At 33.2% G+C, this 23,658-nt stretch overlaps 2 protein-coding genes and 1 long non-coding RNA gene across 3 annotated transcripts; 2 read left to right on the top strand and 1 right to left on the bottom strand.

The window, feature by feature from the left end:
- Positions 1-8,384: 8,384 nt before the first annotated feature.
- On the top strand, positions 8,385-11,418 carry LOC130951386 (uncharacterized). Its single transcript, XM_057880066.1, has 2 exons — positions 8,385-10,120; positions 10,729-11,418. Exons 1-2 carry the CDS (start codon positions 8,729-8,731, stop codon positions 11,089-11,091), a joined length of 1,755 nt encoding a protein of 584 aa, XP_057736049.1. The 5' UTR covers positions 8,385-8,728; the 3' UTR covers positions 11,092-11,418.
- A 6,597-nt stretch (positions 11,419-18,015) lies between these two features.
- Positions 18,016-18,844, top strand: LOC130943495 (uncharacterized). The gene is made up of 2 exons (XR_009071832.1): positions 18,016-18,150; positions 18,502-18,844. It is a non-coding gene; the product is annotated as an uncharacterized LOC130943495 (long non-coding RNA).
- Positions 18,845-19,740: 896 nt separating this feature from the next.
- LOC130943488 (autophagy-related protein 8C) lies at positions 19,741-21,857 on the bottom strand. The gene is made up of 6 exons (XM_057871389.1): positions 21,611-21,857; positions 21,444-21,500; positions 20,954-21,009; positions 20,812-20,864; positions 20,066-20,184; positions 19,741-19,985 (listed from the first exon to the last, which is right to left on the bottom strand). The coding sequence occupies exons 2-6, from the start codon at positions 21,478-21,480 to the stop codon at positions 19,891-19,893; spliced, it is 360 nt and encodes a 119-aa protein (XP_057727372.1). The 5' UTR covers positions 21,481-21,500; positions 21,611-21,857; the 3' UTR covers positions 19,741-19,890.
- Positions 21,858-23,658: the final 1,801 nt, after the last annotated feature.

The raw sequence follows: 23,658 nt of genomic DNA, 5'->3' as shown, positions 1-23,658 counted from the left end.
CATCTGCAAGTACAACACGATCCTGTCATCCAAGGACATAGTGTGTTGCCTTTTCATGTAGGTGATACAGCGGTGGATTGCACAACGATAAAAAATTATTTATAAGAACCATAACAAAATAGTGTCACTAAAGGAATATTAAATAATGCATGACCAAATTAAAAAAAATCCTAAACCCAAATATATAATCTTACATGTTCAACCAAAAGATAAAATACTAAATCTAAATGGGCCTAATACGAAAAACTCTAATAAAAATTTAACTTTAATGTTTAAAACATATCGCAATCTTCAATCACTATTATGAGTGCGACTGTTGAGTTAAAGTGAATCATAACTAAACTAATTCTCACTATACAATACAATATAAAATTAATAACTTAAAAATACTAACAGAACCTTCAGTCACTACTCTAACTAATATTTATAAATAACATTTCGAATTTTAAAATCTAACTAACTACTAAATCACTACTTCTAACTACTGTTTATATTTTAAAATTAATTTTCTAATTCCTAACTAAGGTTTATAAACAACTACTAGAAGAAGCATGTTAACATTACTAGCATTATTACCTTATGTTGAAAAATTTTTTTTCATTCATTAATCTCTTTATGGACGACACTAGCAATATGCACAACTCTATCTAACTGATAGATACAGTCTGAGTCGTTCTCTATGTGTTCAGATTTGAATTTGGTAGGGTTATTGTCAAAGTTTTTTATCACATTGGTTTTTGGTGGTGGGGGAGAAAGTGATTTATAATTCGAAATAACTAAATTCGAATTCTATATATAGGTGTAATATTAGTAAAGTGATTCTATTGGCTTTGATTTACCTATGCTATTCAATGACTATAAATCGAAGCCATCACATTCGATTTAGTAGGGACGTAAATCGAAACCACTTGTTTCAATTTATTATGAGTTCAATTCGAAGTCCATTGATTTGAGTTACCATGTGCTAGTTAAAACAACGTTTCTAACCAAGAAAATTGAAGCTATATAAGTCAATTTAACACTTTACCTACTAAATCGAATCATATTGATTTGAATTATATTGACTAGGCCTAAATCGAATATAATAAATTCGATTTACATATAAATAGGCAAATGGATATGCATGTAATGTTATTTGTTTTGAGACTTTCATGTAATATTGGTATGTATTTCGTTTCTTCACGTGTTTTACCTTTATTTTTATCATATGATGCAGTTAAGTAGGTGTATTTACAGTATTTAGAGACAATAGAATATGTCTCTACATGAGCAGATTATACTTTATTTAAAAAGGGCTGGTTTATATTACTTGACTACACTAAACATTCATTGCTTCTGGTTGGAGAGTCTATGGTAAATGCATTCGTTGAGAGGTAGCATCCTAAAAATGACACTCTACTTCTTCACAATTACCTTCCACTAGTATATATAGAGAATCCACGTATACATAATCCGCTACAGGGTGCAACGAATTACGCTACCCATGTTTCTTCATAAATTGCTAGACCCCGTAACGGTTTATGCATGGTCCAGGTTCTTTAGAAACCATGACACCTTCTAATAGTTTCTGCATGGCACAAATTTTAACATAATCTGTGCTACTTTGTAGCGGATTACGTGCAAAATACAAACCATACATCTTGTAGCGATTTACATAAAATTAAAACAGGACAAAAATGTAATAAGTTTCAGTAATTATATAAGTTTAAAGTCCAATTTATTTATTTATGTAACTTGTCCTAAAATATATAATTTTTAACAATTTTTTCAATAAAAATTTAACTGATTCAACAAAATTTTTATGTTTAAAACAAATTTGCTACGGTCTTTTTAGTTTTTACACAACTAAAGCAAGGGAATAATTAATACTCCCTCTCCCTCAAATTAAATGATTTCATGTGCTATTATTTGTAATTTATAGCTGCTTCATTTTCTTCAATTTTTCTGCAGCAAGATGTATGTCTGCAACTTTAATTTGTTTCTACTTTCTAACTAGGGTCATCTAACTCCTCAAGCAATATAAGAAGCTTTGAAATGAACTTTGGAACGTATTAATGGTTAGCACTCAGCAAAACGCTACCATGCAGTACATGCATGTTTTTATAAGTTACACGATTCTTGAATCCAAATTATTCAAATCATAACTATCGACTGAGGTTAAAAATTCGTAGTCTAATTAATAAAAGGAACTCCCTTTTATAACCAACTCTTGGGGTTCAAAATTTCTACTATATATTAAGTAAAATATCCTCATAAGTTTTTCTTGTTAAGGTTGTGAAATGGGTTTCTAAGTCTTGATATAGATGAATTATAGGATAAAGATGTAAGTTTACAGTTTTTTTATGAAATAAAATAGTACTTAAGAAACTAGGACCCACATTTTGAATAGTAATAATATAATAAAAAATAACTACAAAAAAATTTATATTTTCTCTCTATACAATTTTAATCGATATAGTAGAGTGTCCTCTTGGTATATTAAGAAAAACATCTTAACCAGTGGATGTAAAATTGTTGCTTTTAACTATTGTGTAAGATTTCCTAAAATTTGAAGGAAAAATTAAAGAAAAAGTATAGGTAGACAATAAGAATACTAAACAATGTGAACAATGGATATGTCGGATATTCAATTCAATAGATATGTAAATGATTATGTTCTTTATTTTTAATTGGATGGTTATTTCTTTTGATTCGATTTATTCATGCACAATTAACAATGACTGGATGTTTAACTCACTAGGTGTGTAAATAGTTATCCTAATGTTAAGATTTATGAGGTAATTTGGGGGTAGAGTATTTTTTTTTTACTTTATTGGATCAATTTTAAAATCTATTGTTCACATTATTTACAAAAATCATTGTCTACCTAACAAAACCAAAAATTAAATGCAGAAAAAAAGAGCGCGTCTAAAAATTTGGATTTTTTACTTAAATAAAATAAAGGGAGAAAGAAATTACTCCCCTAAATCATAATTTGAAACATGAATACCCTATTTCCACTATTATATAAATCATCTTAGGGAGCTGGGGTTTATATAATATGTTAGTCTTGCCACCCTAGGACGATTTATGCATGAATGGGGATTTGGAAGGAGGCATAAATCATGCCAGGGCTCAGGGGATTAGGAGTTGACATAAATCATCCTAGGCTAGAGTGAGTCACATGTTGGCAAGCTGAAACTCACTAGGGAGACACAATTTACGTGCAAAAGAGAACACCCAGTATTCTAGAGCAATTTATGCTCATTTATGAGACCCTTGAAGCCCTGGCGTGATTAATGTATGAGGGAGGAAACCCTAAGGAGGCTGCAACGATGTAAGCTCATTTGGACCCCTGTAGACCTTGCGGTGATTCACGAATTGGACCACCAGCCTCCATTTCCTTCCTTGCCAAAAGCTTTGGGAGAGAAGGTGGGTAAGAAAGATAGCCAGCAGCGAAGGGAGGGGTGGCAGTGAGCTGAGGTGGTCGGCATTATCCGGCGGCGGTGCGGTGGCGGATAGGACGGAGTAGCCACTGTCCGGTGTAGTGAGGCAGAGAGCGGCGAGGTGTGCGAGGATGACTGCCAACCTAGGAGACATGTACCGCTTGAATGGCATTGCGCATGTCGCATATTTATCGACCAAGAGGTTTCTTATTGGAATCCATATTTAGTTGAGTTGGTTGATGTTATAGTTCTTTTGTTAGTTACATTGGTATGTTGATGAGTTAAATATAGTTTGAATATGGACGTTAGAACATTGGGTCTCAGCATGTTGTAGGATGCGTTGTCTAGTGATCTCGTAGGTTCTTGGTTGGTGCACGAGATGTTATACGTCGAGTTTTTTAGTGATGGAGAAAAATTTGTTTATGATCAATTTTTGTTTTTTGATGTTACACATGTGATAAAGTTAGGCTTGTGATGTTAATCTTGTGATATTTTTATTATCGAAATATAACTAGTGACTTTTGTGGGTTCTGAGCCTGTTGAACATGGTTTTATTGTGGATTGCTTCGAGATTTTTGTATTTATATAAATATATCACTGTTTAATTGTGGGTTTAAAATTTATATTTTGCCAACCAACTCGATGCATTAGGAGCATTCATAGGCAACAGAAGATGGTAATGCATGATTGTATCCTGCCCTACTTAGATCGTGCAAATTTGCTGCATGTTGCAAGGTTGAATGATTATTGGTTCAAGCTTGATGAGCCGCTGATCAGTGTATTCGTCGAGCGGTGGCGTCTTGAGACCCATACTTTTTATATGCCGTTTGGGAAATGCACGATCATGCTACAAGATGTGACATACTAGTTTGGCCTCTCTATTGACAGTCATGCAGTGAGTGGGTGTTTGAGTGATTTCGAGCAGTTGATGGAGGGGGGAAGCCTGTCTGGGTGTGGTTTGGAGAGTTATTCGGTGAACTTCCACTGGATGATTGTATCGATGATTTCATGGTTTCCTTTGGGTGGTTCCAGAACAAGTTCAGAGCATTGCCACCTAATGCGTTAGAGCATACGGTACAGATCTATGCACGCGATTATATTATGATGTTACTGTTGACTGCGCTTTTTGCGGACAAGTCTGGTGCCAGGGTTCTCACCCTCGACTAAACCGAATGCAACTGGGAGAATGTTAGAGTTTCCATCTTGTGCGATCGCCATCAGCAGAGTACCACCATACTTCCCATATAAATGGGTACCATCGATAGAAATCAGTGGCTTGAAATACTTGAATGCCTCAACACAGGGAGGAAACATCCAAAATAATCGATGAAAGAAAACCCTCGCTCCATCCACCGTATTACCTGCCCTCACTTGAGAAGTACGCAACATGGCTATCGTGCTAGGCAGATACAACTGAACTTCGATGATCCACCTTGGTATATGGTTGTAAAACTCCTCCCAATCTCCATATATATGAGCAACCGCCTTCTGCTTGGCCATTCAAACCTTCCTGTAGCTGGGCTTGAAACCAAACTTGACGAGACCGCGTTGTGCAACACCTTCACCGAGACTGATGCATTTGCCATGACCAACAATAGAATCGAAGCACATATGACATGATAATCGAGCTTCCTGTGATATGTCGATATCTTTGTTGCCATACATGTGTGACGTTTGTTGTACTTTCTAACTTCACAGTACCCTTTCCTCTGTCGCATAGTCACACGTATTAGCCAGTTACATCTGTTCTTGAATTGTACACACTTTCCATGATACTTCAATTGGTCAAATTCAAACACTTTATACTCTATACCACGACGAATATTGTAACCTTTGACTGTTAGTACAGCTTCTTCTTTGGTGTTGAACTGTTGCTCGATTTCAAACTCATCTGTGCCAAGCATACTAGGCCTGTCTCCCTAGATAATAGGGTGCTGCTGATCTGGAAATGCAGGTTGAGTCATTGCATCAAAATCCAACGTTGAGAAGTGGCGAGGGTACTGTTGTGTCTGGCTGCTTGACTGGTTTTGTGGATCCCCAGCATGTATGGTGTTTTCCTCACCATCGCTTTCATCACCAATAATCGGTGGCTCCGAATCCGACCCATCATCGCCTATAGCCTCCGCAAATGGATCTCTCTCTCTCTCTCTCTCTCTCTCTCTCTCTCTATCTCTCTCTCTCTCTCTCTCTCTCTCTCTCTCTCTCTCTTACCTCGATGAATACTGGTGTACCGTCTACTACAAGTGCTGCTCCCATTGCAACTGCAAGCTCTCCAAAGGTACGGCCGTCACCCAAGTCAGCTGACTGAGCGGGCAAATCAGCCACAAATGATGGAGATGAAACAAAGGAAGTCACTATTTGTCTTGCTGGAATGGCGCTGGAACTCCCTTCCATCACGTCGGTTGGCGGATTCGGAGCAGATCCACCGAAACTGCCCTCGACATCAACCATTCTGGCAAATAACTCCATAGCGCCCAAGTCGAAAAATCTTGTTTGGCTGTAAAATATAACTCGAATATCGTCATCGCCAAGCATCTCGTACTTTCCAAACTTAACATAACCTTGCCTCAATGAGATAGGAATTCGAAAAAATAATTGCTTTACACGTTTCTTTCTAGATTTTCCTATCTTCTGTAATATATACTACTTTGTAATTCCATCAATGTCGTTGATGGATTTACGAACTCGCTAATCTGCTTTTTACTAGAAAACGTGACACCCTCACTTGCGTTTTCATCGATCTTCCCTTGATGATGAACTAACAAAAATATTGTATCACTCATCTCTCAAATTTGAATCAACTTCAATGTGATTCGGTTGGCACCACACTCATTTATTTATATGGAATTTGTCATCATAAATCGTTCTAGCCTTGTTAGGTTACTATATTGAACGTTAATCGCTCTAGGACAGTGGGGTTAGTGGAAATGAGCGTAAATCGTTCTAGGGTGTTGGGTGTCCTCTTTTGCACGTAAATCTTGTCTCCTTAGTGAGTTTCAGCCTGTCAACACGTGATTCACTCTAACCTAAGACGATTTAGTTCCACTCCTAATCCCCTCTGGAGTCTTGGCACGATTTATGCCTCTTTCCAAATGCTCATTCATGCATAAATCGTTATAGGGTGATAAGACTAATATATTATACAATCTCTAATCCCTTAGAACGATTTATATAATAATAGAAATAGGATATTTACGTTTTAAATTATAATTTAAGAGAATTTAGTAATTTCTTTTTCCTTTTATTTTATTTAAATAAAAAATCCTAAAAATTTAGAAGAATCATCTGAACTAAGTGAAATAACTAAATAAGAATAAAACCATCAATGATCAATGTTAACATGCTATATAAGTAAAAGTAGGACATGACAACAAAACTTAGATTTTGGCGCAAAATATGATAGACGAACCAGGAAGTAACTTGTTTTGGTGTTGGGGAACATTTTATTCTACAAAATGGACAAATGCATCTCATGACTCAATTATTTCGTGGATAGGCTATTTAAATAAAGAGATATGGAAATGGATCATTTGTATTTTTTTTCTTATCAGACAGAATAAATTAAAGTATAATTTTTCACTTTTAATTTTATAAATGGGATCAGAAATTAATAAGAGAGAACAATAAATAATGAGATTAAACAATGGACACTATCCATTTTTTCTCACTAAAGATGATCCACTCTCAAGAGAGATGCTATATGTAATTTTCATTTATATTTTCTTTTTAATTTTAATATTAAATCATAAAAAATATAAAATAAAACTAAAAAATTATTTTTTTTCTAAAATTAAAAGTAAAATTTGAATTTACAATATCAAAATAAATGTAAAAAAAATTATACTATTTAAATTATGATTTAAAAAATTATTTTTTAATATAAAACAAATATACGTAAAAAATAATATAAATATTAGTTCTCTTAAATAAAACAAAACTACGAGTCTATGATGGACAATCACGTGTACTCACCAGTATACTGTACTCTAAGGTTATTGAAGAGGCCAAGAGGGCCACAACTCACAAGCGACAAATCAAAATCCATTGCACGGATTAGAGGTACATTCCTTCCATTTGTCTTTGATATTACACATTAATTTTTTATTGTTACTAATATAAGAATCGCATTGCTTTGAATCGTGCAAGACTGCAAGGAGTCTTGTCCATAATTTTTTAATTAAAATGTATAAATTTAAAAAGAAAAAAGCATGAGAGAAGAGACGCCTAGTCAGTTGAGGTTGGAAGCAGCGGTGATTAATTGTCTAAAGTATAACATTGGGAGAAAAATAACAAAATATTTAACATCTTGCTTCCAATTATTCTTGCCTTAAGTGCCTGGGATTAGTATGATAGCTGCTTAAAAACGCAGCTCACAGTCTCACACCGCTCCAATTATATGCATAATGCATTGCATTCTATAGATGCAGCTGATGAAATAATGTGGCTATGTGATAGTTAATGAGTTATGTAATTCATTGATTATCTTTTACTATGTTATGTAAATTCATCCCAATTATTATCTTTTGCAATTTTTTTTCTTATTTAGCAAAAGGAAATTGTTTGACAGGATCATGACTATGTCATATGAATATATTTATTATTTTAGAAAAAGAGGTACTCTGCTCATCTGCTGCATTCTGGAAAAAGCTAGAGCCAGGTTTCGTGAGGCAGAGTGCTACATTCCTAGACAGAGCAGAAACTACTGTTGGATCTATTTTTATCAGAAAAATAATAAATGACGAGGATGGCAATCCTTGTCAGTTAGCAATACATTACCATAGCCACGTTACGCCATTCATTACCATTAGTAAATACCAATTAATAATAATCATAGTCATGATAACATCATAGCAACACCAAATACCAAATGCCAACTGCACTTTGAATGAACGAGGCATTATTATTTTCGTTAAACATAAACAAAGAACGCGTTATCGTTAAGGGTAGCGAAACTGAAGACGGATTAAAATGACGAAAGTACCCTAGGGGAATAAAGCGAAGTGAGCAGCGATGAGGCTTCAACTCAAATAGAGGGATGCTACCTGTGGTGGGAGCAGAAGCAGTAGGCTTTGGCCCTTTGTACAGTAATGACTGGCGACTTTTTAATTTACAAAAAGGCGTGCCTCTTCCTCGATTCGTCGTGCCTTCAATTCTATCCAATCAATCCCAATGCCCCCCATCTTCTCTGAGACCAAAATACCCCTATTCGTCTTCTCCTCTTCTCTTTTGTAAGGAACATTAACACTCGAGCAAAGACATAGGCGCTCGCTACTGTTAGTTAGAGCTGCCAGGGAAAGGGAGAGATGGCGAAGACCACTACTCCTAATGCAACGACGTCGTTTCAAGTGATCAAACCGGAACTCTACGCACACAGTCCAGTCCACTACGCCGTCGCTTTGGGTGACCACACCACACTTTCTAGAATCATCTCAAACCTTCCGCGCCTCCCCGATCCTTCCCTAATTCACACTGAATCTGACTCGCTTGCTCAGGAACGAGTCGCCGACCAGATTGCCGCCGTTCTAGACCGCCGCGACGTCCCCAACCGTGAAACGCCTCTACACCTAGCGGTTCGCCTCAATGACCTCTACGCTGCCCGCGCACTCGCCACCGCTGGCGCCGATGTTTCGCTCCAGAATTCATCTGGCTGGAACGCACTCCAGGAAGCGCTCTGTCGCCGCGCCTCCGAGATCGCGCTCGTTCTCCTCCGCCTACATCACCGTAACGCGTGGTCCAAGTGGCGCCGCCGCCTCCCCCGTGTCATCGCCGCTCTCCGCCGCATGCGTGACTTCTACATGGAGATCTCTTTTCACTTCGAGAGTTCTGTTATTCCCTTCGTAGGCAAGATTGCTCCATCCGATACCTACAAGATCTGGAAGCGCGACGGAAACCTCCGCGCGGATACTTCCCTTGCTGGCTTCGACGGCCTCAAGATCCAGCGCGCCGATCAGAGCTTCCTCTTCCTCGGCGATGGCGATCACGCGCACGAAGTTCCATGTGGATCGCTTCTCGTTCTGAACCGCGACGAAAGCAAGATCTTCGACGCATTCGAGAACGCAGGAGGACCGATGAACGAGTCCGAAGTAGCTGGATTCTGCGCGCAGACTAGCGTTTACCGTCCCGGCATGGACGTCACGAGGGCAGAGCTGGTAGGAAGGACGAATTGGAGGCGACAGGAGAAGACGGAGAGCGTTGGAGAGTGGAAGGCTAAGGTGTACGAAGTGCACAACGTCATCTTCAGTTTCCGGTCACGGAAAGTTGCCGGCGTAGACTCTGACGTTGCAGGGAGTGAACAGGTACTGCCATTGGAGCTGGACGAAGATGAAGACGGTTTTCTAGTTGCAGAGAATCCAAGCTTCGGGTTCCCAATGCCGGACAAGAGAAGGCACAGTAGCTTCGTTCGTGAAGAGAGGGAGTGGGTTCCCCTCGGGAGGAAAAGCGTGGACCTACCATCGCTGGCGGCTCCTCCTCCAAGAAGGTCATCGTCGAGTTTGAGCGTAGCGGCGCCGCCTCAGACTAAGGAGAAAGAGACGGTGAGGAGTCTGCGGCCTTCATTGTGGCTGACGGAGCAGTTTCCGTTGAAGACGGAGGAGCTGCTACCGTTGCTGGACATTCTGGCCAACAAAGTCAAAGCGGTGAGAAGGCTCAGGGATTTACTCACAACCAAGTTTCCACCGGGAACGTTCCCCGTAAAGGTAAGGGCATTATTTGAATTTGATGCGTTGTTCATGTCCAAATCAGTCTTTTTAGACAAATCAGATTCTGTTTTGGATTTTTTTCCCTTTTGTTATATTATTATTTTTTAGTATTTCCTCTTTAGTCTTTATTACTGAGCCTGGGTGGGTCTTTTGATGGTATCAAGCAACGGCTTGACTTGACATGAGCACCATTATAATATATGAAATCTGAACTTCTGAAGAGAAGCTTTGGTGGGACCAAGTGTGGTCGGTGATGACTCTCTTTTGAATCAACGGTCACGGATCGTGTGGGACCCTATCATCCAAGGGTGCCTGGTTGCATGGTTCCTTCCATTCCAGGGTCAATGGCGCAATGGTCCCGCGCCAAAGTATGTCGAGGAATGAGAATATGACATGAAATTGCTTAGTTTTTGTTGTTTGGTGTCTCTTCCTTTTGTTTAGCATATTGTAACTTGTAATTCAATATTCTACGTTGAGGAGGGCCATGTCAATGTCGGGTGGTTGACCATCTTTGATTAAATACTTTCACTGTTTCGCATGCACCTAGCTTAAGAATGAATATTATGGTGTTTGATTTTATTTGACTGGGTTTTCTGTGGGGTCAGGTGGCTATACCGGTTGTCCCTACGGTGAGGGTGGTGATAACGTTCACAAAGTTCGTGGAGCTTCAACCTTTGGAGCAATTCTACACTCCGTTCTCGAGTCCTAGGCATTTGGTGAGTGCGGAAAAAGATGATCAACAACAGAAACAAGAAAGCCGCAAGTCATTCTCCTCCTCCTCATCGGCAGCAACCGCGTGGCTGAGACGAAATAATAGCCATTCGGGTAGTAAGCAGCAGCAACGAAATTGTTCTTCGTCGGCATTAGATTCGGACCCTTTTGCCATTCCCTCAGGATACACATGGACCAGCGTGGATGACAAATCGCGGAAAATGAACAAGTCCAAGTCTGTGAGGAAGTCCAAGTAACCCTAAGGGGAAAACGACAAAACATACAAACACAATACAATTCTACTAGGCTGGAAGATGGATCCGAAGAGGCCGGGGACATGAATGAATACGTAGGTGGTATATATCCTAATTATTTAGTTAATTAGGTGCTTATAACGCCCTTGTTGCCTTCAAATTGTAGATAACCCGTCTAATTCTTTTACCTTTAATCAACTTGGGTGTGGCGGTTGGGGGATGGTGTTTCTGTTAATAGATGGTGGATTTGGCGGGCAATTAAAATTAAGTAGACCTACATTTCTAGAAGTTTTGTTTTGTATCTCTATTGAACTGCAATTATATATATACATTCTTTTCTTTCAATATGTCAATTCTGCATTCGGAGCTTGGGGGAATGGAAAGAGTTAAGCTTATTTTCGGCTAAGTTGCAATCACAATTATTCCTTTCTTGACGTGAGGTTAATGTTATTTATATTTAAAATAAGGTAATATAACCCATCATTATTAAGGCAGAAGTCAACTCCAAGATAGAGAATGAGTGTAAAGATTAGTTCAAGAATTGGTTGTCACTGGTGTAAGAGAATCTAGCATATATTAGTGAGATACATACTCATTCAATTGTAATTGATAAGATTCAAAGAGATACTTATGCATTAGAGTGCTCTGCCACTAATTTCTTTTGCTATAAGTTACAGTTTGTTCAAATTCCTTTACTATTTTCTGATTCTTCTCTTCTTTTCTTCATCTCTAAGGTTCTGGTATAAAACCTCTATATTTTATGAGTAATGATAGAGGCACTACTATGTTCATTTGATACTTCTGTCACCATTAGTTTAGAGGTATATATATTAAAGCAACTATTACTATTAGTGAACATTTTAAATTTTTAATAAATATATTAAAATTTTAAACTTATATATTTTTTATAAAAATATTCTTAACATGCATTTTAGTTAAACTTATGTTTTTGTTATATAAAAACAGAAATCTTGCTATTACTGTAATAGTAACTAATAAGCAGAGCCCACATATGGATTTGGATACGGTCGAATGCTTAGCTAACTCTAGCTGGAGAGTGGAGGGTATTGTGTTAACTTCTAATTTTCAAAATTACTAAGATCCATTTATTTGGAGATAAATTTTGGACATCAATATTTGGAATCCATCCAGCTGCCACGCTAATCCCCCATACTCATTCCAAAGAAAATCTAATGGTATCCATATCAATTCTTAATTAGTATGAAGCAGCCAATGCAAGGAACCGTTCATCTCAACCTCAGTGCCCCATATTATAGTCATCTCCTTGATCAGCTTCCATCTTACATTTATCAATCCTTAACTCAATCTCAGATATCTTCAAGATTGTGTGATGAACTTGACGTTAGGTATATACCCCAATTAACATATACTTAACTTCCATATAATATTTTCATTTTATGTTTAGGAGATTGCAGTCAAGGCTCAAAATAAAGTGAATGCTGAGGGAGCAAACAAAAGGACAAAGGAGCAAAAAGAATACCTCTGGTCAAAGTAGAATTTCCAGTAAAAACATGTCTCAAGTCCTAACTCTAACGAAGCCATAACCTAGGCATCTGTGTGGTTTGTAGTAAAAAAAGGACTCAGCAAGTTTTCTTTTCAATCACAATACGGTTGAATCCAGTTATGGAAGAAGGGTATTTTGTATTTTTGTGAATTTTCCGTAGCAACATTAACAAATGTCCGACCTTTCCAGTTTCCGTTGTACCTTGGAAAACGAGATAGTTCAGAATTAAGAGAGGCAACCTTTTTTGTTAGGATTGTAATGTTTTTGGGCAATGAGACAACGGTGTTTTTGTCCCTTTGTTATTTGACTCCAAATAGCGTACAAAGTGTAGGGTAGATTCATCATTCTTTATTATCATAATTGTTGTTGTAGTGGTGGTGGTCATTTGAATCAAATCAGGAGGCTCCACTACTGGACTTTACTTTAAAATAACAATAATAATAATGATATACGAAAACATTTTTGTGCTAAAGTGTTATCTATATTTTAACAAAAAATTATGAGTTCAAATATCAACATCTCTACTTTATTTCTGCATAATTATCCATGTACAACAAACATTTCCTCCCTCTAATCTTTATTCCTTTTCCCCTTCTTTGGACAACACTTCCTTTTTTTTTTTTTTTTTAAAGTTTTCTGATTGTAGCATTGAACCAGATCTTTACATCCAATAAATTAAAGCCCCTGGTCCCCTCATGAATCCCGGACAATATTAATCTATTATGTATTATATTATATTAAAATCAAATTTTCACATTCTTTAAAGTTAATCAATTATAACTAATTAATAATATTAGTTATTTAATTTAATTAGACATTTAAATTTCATAATTTATTATAATTTAGATAAATTAATTAATTTAATTAATTATTTGAATAAATATCAAATTATTTAATAACTAAAAAATATGACAATAAAATGCATGAATTAATTTAATTAGTATATTTTTTTAATATTATCTATTTATATGAAATCAGAACATATTTTTTATTTATTCGCTGTCTCTTCTCACTCTTAGCTTGTATTTAGGTATAACTTTTATAATTCATTTATTTTTTTTCTTTTTATTTTTACTTATACATTTCATTCTTTTTATATTTTTTAATATTTTTATATATTTTAATTGCTTATTAGGCACATACTTTTTTTCTTCTAGTTTCTAATTAAGAAAAAAATATCTTCCTTACTATGTTTTTAAATAATTTTACTACATGTTTTCTATACTCTCTTTTATTATGTGTGCAGATATATCTTAGATATTAGTGTTTTGAGGTATTGTTACAACAAATATTATTTTATTTAATATTATAACCATATAATATATATATATATATATATATATATATATATATATATATATATATACAAAAGAATTTTAATTCAAGTTTAACAAACATTTTTTAATTATTTTTTCTCTCTTTTTGTTTTAAATATTATTTATTAATTTATAAAAAAAATAAAATAACAATAATCACTCACATAATTAAAATAGATCATATTACTACATACATAATATTATATATATATATCTAGAATTATTATATATGATAAATAATTTTTTTGATATTTTTATAATAACCATATAATTAATTTATGCATAAATTATCTAATCTTTATAACATATGATCTATTGTATAATATTTTTCTTTTCGTATGGGTACATTAAGATATTATTAATATTATTTTTCATACCAAATAAGCAACTTAAACTATTATATAAGATAATAAACATAATGTGCCAATACTTTTTTACTTATTATTATTAAAAAAATATATAAATAAATATTTTTAATAGAAAAACAATAATAAAAGTTATTAAATAATATAATTAAAAGATTATGGGCAATCTTTTAAATAATAAAAAATAAAATCACAAATTTTACATACTATAAATTTTATAAAAAAAAAGATTTAAGTAGTAAATCAACTTTCAATAAATTACATATCATATATTATTATTTACGTACTAATCATTTTAAACTGAATTAATTTATATTCATAATTTCATATCAAATAATATTTATTTAAAATTATAATTAAATTCCGTGCAAGGTATGGGCGTATGGGGCTTTTTTACGTAAAAACGCATGAAGAAAACTTTAATTCCCAAAATACGCATGGATGAAAATATTTCTGCAAATGCGCACCTCCAACTCGCAAGGAGCAACTACGAAATGGAAATGATATACACATCAAGGAGGGTGTCCACGAAATGGAATCATGGCACTGACACAAACCATTTCGTTCCTGGCACAAAGGAAATGGAGCATGTCAAGCTTGGTGTCCACGAATTGGACCATTCCACGCATGGCAAGCACGAAATGGGAGACTTCACTGATGGCACACATTTAATTATGTATTATAGCATTATATATATATATATATATTTTAGTGACTAAATATTTTATATATCAAAGTTAATAGACACACTTTCATTCTTTAAAAGAAATTAGTTGACAAAATAGATTATTATAACTGGGTATTTGATATTCAAACTAATTAAAATTTTTCAAAGAATACGTAACAGTGAGGAATTAAAATAATTCAGGATGAAAAAAATTTTTTTATGACTCCCTTGAAACACATCTTGAAAGTTTTTACTCACTTATATTATTACCTTTTGTAAAAGTGGTTATTGTAATCATTTTTCACTATTCTTATGTATTTAGAGATTGCTTCCTAAGTTCTTATATTTAGAACTACAATTTCTCAAAATTTAATTATTAGAAACAATAAACTAAAAGATGATAAGAAAATACTAAAAGTAATGAAAGTTATTGGAATTTTTAATCATTCATGTATATAATAGAGTGTGACTCTCTTTTAAAATTATTATATAATGCTTCATCTACTATTAAATTACCTAATAGGAGAAAAAGAAACAAAAAAAATGCTTAATATATCATAATTCATTTATAAATTGCATAACCTAATAGATACAAAAATAATGCAACTGCACCTGCAAAAAATAGCAAGACAGGGAGTTAAAGAAAAAAGTATTAATACAAAACATATACATAAAACTCAGTAAATAGAAAATAGTTAGAATGCTTAAAATATATTTTATACAAATAATATAAATATTTATTTAATATTTACTCATAATCATATCTATTATAATTATTATTAGTAGTAGTAAACAAAAGATAATAAGAGAGACATGATATTTTAAGTTTTTAGGTGATTCAATAACTAATAGTTCCATTAAGTCATCAACATCCCAAGATGTGAACTTCCATTAAGTCATCAACATCCCAATGAAAAAGGTTCACTTAGAACCACCTAAAAGGAATAATGCAAGAAAATTTCTATGGAAGTTCTTCCTCATTAAGTTCCTAAGTTTGCAGTTCACATCTTGGGATGTTGATGACTTAATGGAACTATTAGTTATTGAATCACCTAAAAACTTAAAATATCATGTCTCTCTTATTATCTTTTGTTTACTACTACTAATAATAATTATAATAAATATGATTATGAGTAAATATTAAATAAATATTTATATTATTTGTATAAAATATATTTTAAGCATTCTAACTATTTTCTATTTACTGAGTTTTATGTATATGTTTTGTATTAAGACTTTTTTCTTTAACTCCCTGTCTTGCTATTTTTTGCAGGTGCAGTTGCATTATTTTTGTATCTATTAGGTTATGCAATTTATAAATGAATTATGATATATTAAGCATTTTTTTGTTTCTTTTTCTCCTATTAGGTAATTTAATAGTAGATGAAGCATTATATAATAATTTTAAAAGAGAGTCACACTCTATTAAATACATGAATGATAAAAATTCCAATAACTTTTATTACTTTTAGTATTTTCTTATCATCTTTTAGTTTATTGTTTCTAATAATTAAATTTTGAGAAATTGTAGTTCTAAATATAAGAACCTAGGAAGCAATCTCTAAATACATAAGAATAGTGAAAAATGATTACAATAACCACTTTTACAAAAGGTAATAATATAAGTGAGTAAAAACTTTCAAGATGTGTTTCAAGGGAGTCATAAAAAAATTTTTTTCATCTTGGATTATTTTAATTCCTCACTGTTACATATTCTTTGAAAAATTTTAATTAGTTTGAATATCAAATACCCAGTTATAATAATCTATTTTGTCAACTAATTTCTTTTAAAGAATGAAAGTGTGTCTATTAACTTTGATATATAAAACATTTAGTCACTAATATATATATATATATATATATATATATATATATATATATATATGTTTGATATAATGCTATAATGCATAATTAAATGTGTGCCATCAATGAAGTCTCCCATTTCGTGCTTGCCATGCGTGTAATGGTCCAATTCGTGGACATCAAGCTTGACATGCTCCGTTTTCTTTGTGCCAGGAACGAAATGGTTTGTGTCAGTGCCATGATCCCATTTCGTGGACACCCTCCTTGATGTGTATACCATTTCCATTTCGTGGTTGTTCCTTGCGAGTTGGGGGTGCGCATTTGCAGAAACATTTTCATCCATGCGTATTTTGAAAATTAAAGTTTTCTCCATGCGTATTTACGTAAAAAAGCCGGCGTATGGGGAACGAAACTAGTTATTATAAAGTGACAATTCCATTTTCGCCCCTCTTTCTTGCCGCTGTTCATGTACACAACTTTCCACTATTTTCATACACACAAGGTTCCACTAGAAGCAGTAACAGTTGTTATGGATGCTACTATAATAGTTTAGTACTATTGCAACACAGTTTGTTAATTGCTTTCTTTCCTTCAAGGAAATTTTACGTTGGGTTCCAACAACTTAATAACAAAGAATACCAATAAAGTAAATTGATAGAACCAATTAATAGTCTAACGATTATAAGACACTGATGTCTATTTTTCCTTCAAAAGTGTTATATTTATCTGAGTATGATGCATTCAAGTTGTTTCTCTTTTTGCCACCAAAGCAATAATGCATGCATGGTGGTTAATAAAGCATACAGTACCATAGATAGCACTAGATGGTACTTAGTAACAACTAAGTAACATTAAGTTGGGCATAAATATTGTATTTGAATGACAAAAACATTTGGCCTTCTATGAGAGTGGCTCACAACCTTACCACTATGACTTAGTGGGACAGGTAACTCACAAGTAATATATAATTAAAGGCTAGATTAAGAGAAAAGAAGAAGAAGAAAAGTATATGCATCCACTACTGTGTGACAAGGTTAAGTATTCAAAATTAAATAAGCAATAAATGAAAGATGCCGCACATAGCTTGCTTAACCAGATGGAAATACTCAAAATAGGTGAGCTGTCAAGTCCTATTATGAAAAAGATAAAAAAAAAAAAAGAAAAAAGATATGAATTAGAAAAAGAAAAAGCAATGTAACAGAGAGGGAGGAGGGTGATAGATAAGCCACTACTCCATCTAACATGGCTCTATATAGCTATAATTAACAACTCGCTTAGCTTCCCCATTCGTTCTGCATCTTTTTTAGCTCCTCTTTCAAGCTCCTCCTCATCAAATTAAATTTCCTGCATTTCAACCAACTACAGTTGGATCATATTGAATTGAAGGTACTTCTCATGTCTCAAAGCGTTTAATTTCTAATTCAAGTTTTCAACGCCAATACACTTTCTATTTGTATTGTGATTCATCTTTGGCAGAAATTCATGTGTAGTTATATTTACGTGAAGTTGATAGTTAAAAATCGTTAAATTATAATTTAATTAAATATATTAAATCATCTAACAGTTATTAACTATTAATTTCATACGAAGACAAATACACGTGAGTCTACATTTTCATCTACACATGCCCGATTGATGACATGTATCTAAATGTCTCAAATGTGAAAAGCTTATTATGAAATAGTATGGCAAAGTTTGATTAAGTGAATGCTTGTTTTTTTTATGGTGGCGATATAGGAATAGAGAGATGGCAAGCGAAGCACCAAGTTGGGCTGATCAATGGGGTGCTGGTGGTATTGGTGCCATGGAAGATGATGCCACAACATTCCAAAAAGACACTGGAAAGAACAAGAAGTCTGGTTCTAAGGGTGGTTTTGGTAGAGTCAAAGCAACCGCTTCAAATTGTGTGAAATGGATGAAAAGCCTTTGCAAGAGAAAGAAAGCATCCAAGTAATGAGAGCACGCAACAACTAACTCCTCTCTCTATGCACTTCTAATTGGAGATATCAATTTTGTAATTTATTTCCAATCTTAATGAACTGAGTTTGCTTGAGAGTTAATAAAGCACGTTGCTTAGGAAGGAAGGCATTCTAATATAAATTAGTGGATCAGGATCTGCCTAACACTGCGTGCTTGATTACTTGATAAAACGCTCTTTAGGATAGTGTGGGTCAGTGTTTTGCTTAAGAATCCATGATTTATGATGCCGTAAAATGATGTGCCTCATGTAAAACATAAACCTAAAAAGGCCTTTTTCCCGAGCTACATGAATTCAAAATGTCATTGCTATCCATGCATTAGAATGCGACAACGTTTTATATTGTCTATTGTAGGTCTAACACATACCTACGTGAAACTTAAAACGTCATTGGTCATAGCCATGTATAAGAATGCAACAAAATTTTACGTAAACTGCTACATAATACAATCTCCTTATTTTTCCGGACCAGGTCCGGCTACATAAACATAGGCCGAGTTTTGTGAGCAATTTTGAAATAACCTACTAATGTTAAAACACATTAAGAAGCAGTTTGTTCCTTTTGGCTGAAATGATAAGAAATTGAGAAAACGTGATTTTATTTTATTTATTTATTTTATAAGTTACAGAAGACATGAAATATAAGCCAGTGAGTTGCTCCTCTCTACTTTTCAGTTTTCAAAGGAAAATAAGCATCAGAAAGCAAAGTAGTAGTGTCAAACTGTCAACCAAACCATCCAGATATTGGCTAAGAATCCTCTCGTGTTAAAAGGAAAACGAACCTAAACCATAAACACAACCTTATCAAGTTCACATTTCTGCCATTAATTATTTATATTATCTTTTTATTTTTTACAGTTATCAATCTAAAACGTGACAAGATTATGTTCTTTTTTTTTAATATGACTATGAACACGAGAAAATCCAAATACTCAAATAAAGTTAAATATCACTAGTTTTGGACTCTTAACAAGCAAAGATGAGAACAAACTGTAAGATCATAAATCTAACTTCATCCATTGAAGTTCAGACATTATAGATAGTTTAAATAACCAAAGTGCAGGATTATAGAGGAAAAGGGCATTAAACCATAGACAGGCAGAGAATTTACATCTTGCAGATATTTACAGAGGTTAAAATAAATTGGCCTAGTGAGATCCAAACGTGTTCTCTCCACTGTAAGTCATGTAGAGAAAGCCATCATCGTCCTTGTTTTCCTCATAAATAGCAGACATCAAGGCAGCTGCAGCAACAAGAGTATTAGTTATTAAGCACAATCAGTAGTGCAAAACTAACAATTCATCATTTGATGTGGTTACTTACCAGTTGGGGGTAGAGTATTATTGATGAAAACAAATATAGCCTTCTCTGCACTGAGCTTAATCCTTTTACGAACAACATAAACAAACTGACCAACAGTCAAATCAGCTGGAACTAGGTACCTACATTGAGTATTATAATGAAACCAAGTTAGTATCCAATAATGCAAAGAATTATAACTCGATGCATTTTGGCCTAACTGTTTGTAAACATTGCAAGCATTATCTAGAAGTAACGATGCAAATGTCGAGTTGTTTATAAAATCATCATTTAAGAAAGGTGATTAGCACCTATAGCAATTGAGCTAACTAGTATGAAGCAGAACAGAAGTAAAGAAACATACTTCACACAAACATAAAGTACATGCTTTGAGGATAAAGAGAAGCAGCTGACTAAGGCAGAGTGGCACAAACTTCTACAAACACATGATTGACACAACCTAATTTTTACAGAAAGTACTGCACATCCTAATAAAGGGATGATTCATTATTAATCTACACTTCTACTGAATGCTAGTGAAGTAGATATGTGCACTAACTACTTCCAGCACTTCCATCAACACCAACTCCACATGGTTGATCTGTTTCATATTCATCTACATTCACAGCCTGAAACTAATGTTACATTACTAAAACAAAAATATAGCCCCAAAATCTTCACAAAAAACACAGAGCAAAATATAATCATCAGACAACAAAAATAAATAAAAAGGAGAAATAGTATAAGTCACAAATTATTGAATCGCATACTTCTTCTTATCAATGTCAGGAATGTCACTTCTTTCGGCTTTCTCCACAATCACCTGCACAAAATTGTTCCATTTCACCATTTGATTAGGAGTGCTCCAAGAAAATACAAAATCAAGCAAATAGTCTATGCAAACTTTCTTACTGGAATTCTGTCAGGATACTTCTCTCTAATGCGGCCAGCTTCAGCCTGTCTTCTTTCTGATATTTAAAAAAAAAAAAAAGTGAAATTATGAACCAATGAAACAACCATATTCATTATTCTATCTGAAAGAAAAAAAGAGAAACCTAAAGATCCTTCTCAATTGACTCATATTAGTAACCGGTGTCAGACATCTCCAAAGAGAAAAATAATCTATTTCATATTCTACAATCCAAAACTATTGACTTTGAATTTGATGAATAAAATAGTTGCAGATCCAACAAAAAGCTCTTAATTTTCAATTAAGACAGCTATCACAATTCACAACTCTATTAGCCCAATGTTTAGCTGATAAATATTACAGCTAAGCCAAAGTTTTCCAACGATGAACCACAATTTTTCACAAAGATCATAAACAGCACCAGAAATTGGAATACGTCATAGATAATGATAAATTAATTTCTTTCTCCAAATAAAAAAATCGGAAAAGTACCTAATGGATGTTCGAGCTTGAAGGAACTTTTGGCCATGGTGAAATTGGAAGTGCAATCTGAAAAACAGCGAAAAAATCAGATGAGATGAGTTGAGAGAGCACGAAAGCGAAGAAGGAAGTGATGACACGTGTAATGTGTAAGCTTTGGGAAGAAGAAATTCACATACCAAAGAGGAAGAGATGGATTATTGAGGAATTTGATTGGGATTAAAAGGAAGGAAGCGAGATGCAGAAGAAAACTATTATGATTAATAATAAATAATAATCATCAATAATGGCGACTGAGTATGGTGTTTGTTTTGTTTTCGAGTGGAACACGGAAAAGAGAAAGGAACAGAAACAGAGAATAAGAAATAAGATAACCTCCTTATTTTATTATTATTTAATTTATTTATTTTTGAAACGGATTGGATCGCTTCTAAACCAAGTTAGTAACCTTAGCTGTGATTCTCTCTCTCTCTCTCTGTCTCTGTCTCTCTTTCTGTTGGGGTTAGGAATAACAGAACTTTTGAACACCATTGTATTGGACTTTCAATCAACCTCTTTTTGGACTTTAGGATTTGGATTAGTTTTCCATGTCTCTGTTACCGAAGCCCAACATTATACCTAAATATTTGATGACCAAAAACAAGGTTATACATGCTTATGCACCCAGCAATTTATTAGCTTGTGAAAAATTTTTAAATAATATTTTGATAAATTATTTATTAATCTGTCAACGTGAGACCTAAAAAATATTGTGGAAAATAAAAAATAAAGTTATACCTAAATATTTGAATTTAAAATTAAATGGGAGTTCTGACAAAAAAAAGTTGTTAAATAAATAAACAATATAATTATATATTTTTTAAAAGTCGTACAATATTTAATTTTTTATTATAATAATTAAAAAAAATAAAATAAACACATCTAAAAATTATAAAAAGATTTAGTGTCTTTTTAAAATTAAATATACATTTAAAATACAAACTAAATAAAATAAAAATTTAAATTTTAAATTTTTATTTTAAATTTAATATATTTAATTATTAATAAATTACAATTTAAAAATACATCCAAAAATCAAATTAGTTAAAATTCAAAATTTTGATTTTAAAATTCTAAAATAAATCTTAAATCATCTGATTATTAATTAATACCATACAAAACCCTAAAAAAAATATTTACCGCATATCATAATTATCAGAGGCGCACTTTTTCCTGAATATTTCTTTTTCCGATGAATTTTTTACCGTGTATATGATTGCTGCCTTATTTTTTTTAATCACAAAATATAGTTCTTCTATTTCTTCTGGTGATCTATTTTTATCTAATTCTCTGTGCTGCATAGAAAAAGAATAATATAATTTGTTAAAATATATACGCACTAACAACTCAATTTTACTGTGCACTCAATAAATTCTTGTTTCGTAACTTTCATTGAGTTATATTTTGATTATTTCCTCGCGTCTTTGATATGCCTTTCTCCTCCTCGTCATTCGTCTATATCAGCGTCGCCGTTCATCCGCCGAAAACGTATCTAAGGTTTGGATGGGTTTCTATTCATAGAGTTTTTCTTTGCGCATTCTTTGATACAATTACTTTTTTTATTATTCTGTATATATATAAGTTTTTTACATGAGTTTTGGATGTGCTGATAAAATATTCAGAGTGCATTCTTATAATTTTAGATGTGTATATGTTGTTTATTATGTTCTTATGTACATATATAAATTTTTTTACATGAGTTTTAGATGTGTTGATAAAATATTTAGAGTATATTCTTAAAATTTTGGATGTGTATTTGAGTTTAATTTTGTCTGTGTTTAATATGTAATTTAGAACTACAATGACAATAATTTAGATGTGTTAATACATAATTTTAAATGTGTTTATATTATTTATTTAATTTTAGATGTGTTTTTAACATGATTTTTGAATATTTTGAATAAAAAAATAATTGAAGTGAGTTTAATTGATTTTGATAAATTCACTAATTTTTTAAAAATTAGTACACGAAAAGTTGTTGAAAGTTTTATGGTTTGGTTTGCAAAAAAATTAATATATTAAAAATGGTTACAAATTTTATGGTGATAAGTATTAAAAATAAGAGTGATTCTAAAATATGAAATATGATTAATTAAAAAATAAAATAATAAAATATTAAATTTAAAAGATGAATAAAAGTTGAATTTTATTGTACAAATAGTATTTTTTATAAATAAATAAAAGGTTG

The sequence above is a fragment of the Arachis stenosperma genome, chromosome 1 (genome assembly GCF_014773155.1).
Source record: "Arachis stenosperma cultivar V10309 chromosome 1, arast.V10309.gnm1.PFL2, whole genome shotgun sequence".
Taxonomy (NCBI): domain Eukaryota; kingdom Viridiplantae; phylum Streptophyta; class Magnoliopsida; order Fabales; family Fabaceae; genus Arachis; species Arachis stenosperma.
Note: the sequence above shows the minus strand (reverse complement) of the source record. Positions and strands in the feature narration are given on the sequence as shown.

Excerpts from the sequence above, each read along its gene's own strand:
- LOC130951386 (XM_057880066.1), top strand. The coding sequence starts at position 8,729 with ATGGCGAAGACCACTACTCCTAATGCAACGACGTCGTTTCAAGTGATC. Across the intron at positions 10,121-10,728 it reads CGGGAACGTTCCCCGTAAAG|GTGGCTATACCGGTTGTCCC; the intron begins GTAAGGGCATTA and ends CTGTGGGGTCAG.
- LOC130943488 (XM_057871389.1), bottom strand. The coding sequence starts at position 21,480 with ATGGCCAAAAGTTCCTTCAAGCTCGAACATCCATTAG. Across the intron at positions 21,010-21,443 it reads CAAGCTCGAACATCCATTAG|AAAGAAGACAGGCTGAAGCT; the intron begins GTACTTTTCCGA and ends TTTAAATATCAG. Across the intron at positions 20,185-20,811 it reads CCTGACATTGATAAGAAGAA|GTACCTAGTTCCAGCTGATT; the intron begins GTATGCGATTCA and ends TACTCAATGTAG.